The following is a 2,288-nucleotide window of genomic DNA, read 5'->3' as shown; positions in this document are numbered from 1 at the left end:
CTTTTTTTTTTTTTTTTTTTTTTTTTTTAAGGCCAAAAACCGAGAGCTCCTGAAGCAGGCAGCTGCCTTGTCCAAGAGCAAGAAGTCAGAGAAGTCAGGAGCTATAACCTCTCCATGAGAGACCCACAAGGACGCTCCTGGCAATAGCAATGGATTCCTGGGTTAGGGTGGCAACTTAGCTGTTCTCTGGGAATTGCAAGCTTTCTTAAGAAATCTCTATTTTACTATAGTTATCCTTCTTTGTGCGATTGCAGTGGGGCTGAGTGGAAACACCTGGTTTGTGCTATATTATGACTGCATGCTTGAATGTTTGGGGTTTCAGGCTCGCTCTCTCTCTCTCTCTCTCTCCCACTCCCACTCTCCCTCACTCCCCTTTCTACCCCCAACCCTCCTCTCAGTACTACTGTCTCTCTGTCTGTCTCTCTTTTGTTACTTTTTTATGTGTGTGTGGTGGTCACTGCTCAGTGTTATGTGCAGAATGGTTTGGTTGTTTTTTTTTTTGGTCCATCATTGCATCCTCCCATACCCATGAGCAAATAGTTGGCATTAATTACATATCACTGCCACCCTCTGAACTTTGAAAACTGCCACCTTAAGACTTGGTACAGTGGAAGAGAATTTTTCTCTCCAGTAAACCTTTTGCTTCAGGGTATACTCTTGGGTTTTTTTCCAGGTGTATTATGTACTTTGTACTATGTATAGCCAGAGTTTTATTTATTTTTTAAAAAAAGAAACTTTTTCTTGATAAAAGAGTAATGGTAGCCTAGCTTGTTCTTGTAAAAGTGATGCCTCTTACAAAAAAGTCCTACTCTCTAGCGTTTAGTAAAAGAATCAGATCTTTTCTTTCTTGTTACCTTGGAGTCTTAAAAACTGATTGCTAAGGTGAAACAATTCAATATATAAGTATGGAGTTAAGTGCCTTTTGGAGGATTTCTTGGAAGACCATGTAAGAAGATACTTAAGGAAGGTAGCAAAGATTTGGACAGTCTGTCTTTCTAAGTAAAGGCAGAAAGAAGGGTTGTCCAGGTTGTACTGGACACTTCTCTCCCCCACCCCTTTCTTGATTGTTTTATGTGACTGATTTTAAATTCTCACACTGCCACCTCTTTTTAAAAAAATGCCCTTTACTTATATCAGTTGTCATACTGGGCCATTTTCAGGTAACTTTTTTTTTACATGATTCAAAATGGGATAATATTCAGACTACAGAGCATTTTGGAGGTTCGTATGAGCTGCTCAAGTATGGACTGTAAGTCCTGGGAGAATGATATCACTGTACCTTTTCCCCACTCCTCCTCACCCACCCCAGCCTGTACACTCCCTGCCTTTAATGGAAATGTGTTGAAAACAGGTGCTTCTCAAAAGCAGCTTGGCCGCAGCCTGAACTGTGTCCTGTTTTCCCTTCTTGACCCAATAGGCATATGGATTCTCTTTTCCAGGTGAGAGGATAGATTTGCATTTCTAGCCGTACTCTCAGGTCCTCTAGATGATGTTAGTGCAAGGAACTAGAGATGTGTAGTGTGCCATGAAACAGTAAAACCAGCTACCTTGGAATCATGAATGCAGGGGGTGGTACTAGAGTTAGAGGTAATCATAAGGGCAGATGACATTTGTACCTCAGTCTACCAAAAGTGTAGCAGTAAGTTTAACTTGCTAGGCATTTCCTAGGAGCAAATGCTTCTAATTTGTGAGCATTCTCACAAGTGGAGCCATGCACATAATTGGACAGAGATGTGGAAATGAGTGGCTTCCTTCTGGTAAGAGGAACAATGGACCATGTTACTTATCTATCACTCTAGTAGAGGATGTAATTTTCCCTTCTAAGCAAGGGAAATGGCAGTGCTAAACAGTTTTGTAACTTTTTGAATGAGAAACTTTTAGGTAAAGATAAACTGTCAGATAATATTTTCAGATGCATTTACATTGACTATGGGGAAAAGATTGTGAAAAAAGTTAGTCATTTTTTTTTTAATTTTAAAGACTTGAGAAATTCTGTTACATGAAGTGACAATGTAAAAACACATTTAGTTTTATACTAAATCTTTTTTTAAGGTCTTGGCATTTAATATAAAGCAAATCCACACATTTTCTAACTTTCCACAAGTTCCAAAAAGGGAAGGAAGAAACCTCAGTCTTGAAATTTTGGTTTTTAAAAATCATGACACTGTTTTACCGTGAAATTGAGTAGCTAACTTTTGGTAACACCTTTTGTTTATTTGTATGTTTGTAATAATGGACCTTTTAAAACACAGGAATGTTTTGGTTTGTACAGACTTTGAAAAATGTGT

General features: G+C 38.6%; 1 protein-coding gene across 3 annotated transcripts in view; it reads left to right on the top strand.

Moving 5' to 3' along the window:
* The window catches only part of FAM76A (family with sequence similarity 76 member A), a 26,301-nt gene extending 25,103 nt beyond the window's left edge, over window positions 1–1,198 (top strand). The window contains exon 8 of one of the 3 annotated variants that reach the window (XM_007459080.1): window positions 32–1,198. In XM_007459080.1, coding sequence (XP_007459142.1) covers window positions 32–118 — 87 coding nt within the window. In that variant the 3' untranslated portion in view covers window positions 119–1,198. The remainder of the gene's footprint in view (window positions 1–31) is intronic. The other 2 variants (XM_007459079.1, XM_007459081.1) reach the window with 2 other exon arrangements.
* The last annotated feature ends 1,090 nt before the right edge of the window (window positions 1,199–2,288 follow it).

This window comes from Lipotes vexillifer, unplaced genomic scaffold (assembly GCF_000442215.2).
Source record: "Lipotes vexillifer unplaced genomic scaffold, Lipotes_vexillifer_v1.1 scaffold496, whole genome shotgun sequence".
Classification (NCBI taxonomy): Eukaryota; Metazoa; Chordata; class Mammalia; order Artiodactyla; family Lipotidae; genus Lipotes; species Lipotes vexillifer.
Note: the sequence above shows the minus strand (reverse complement) of the source record. Positions and strands in the feature narration are given on the sequence as shown.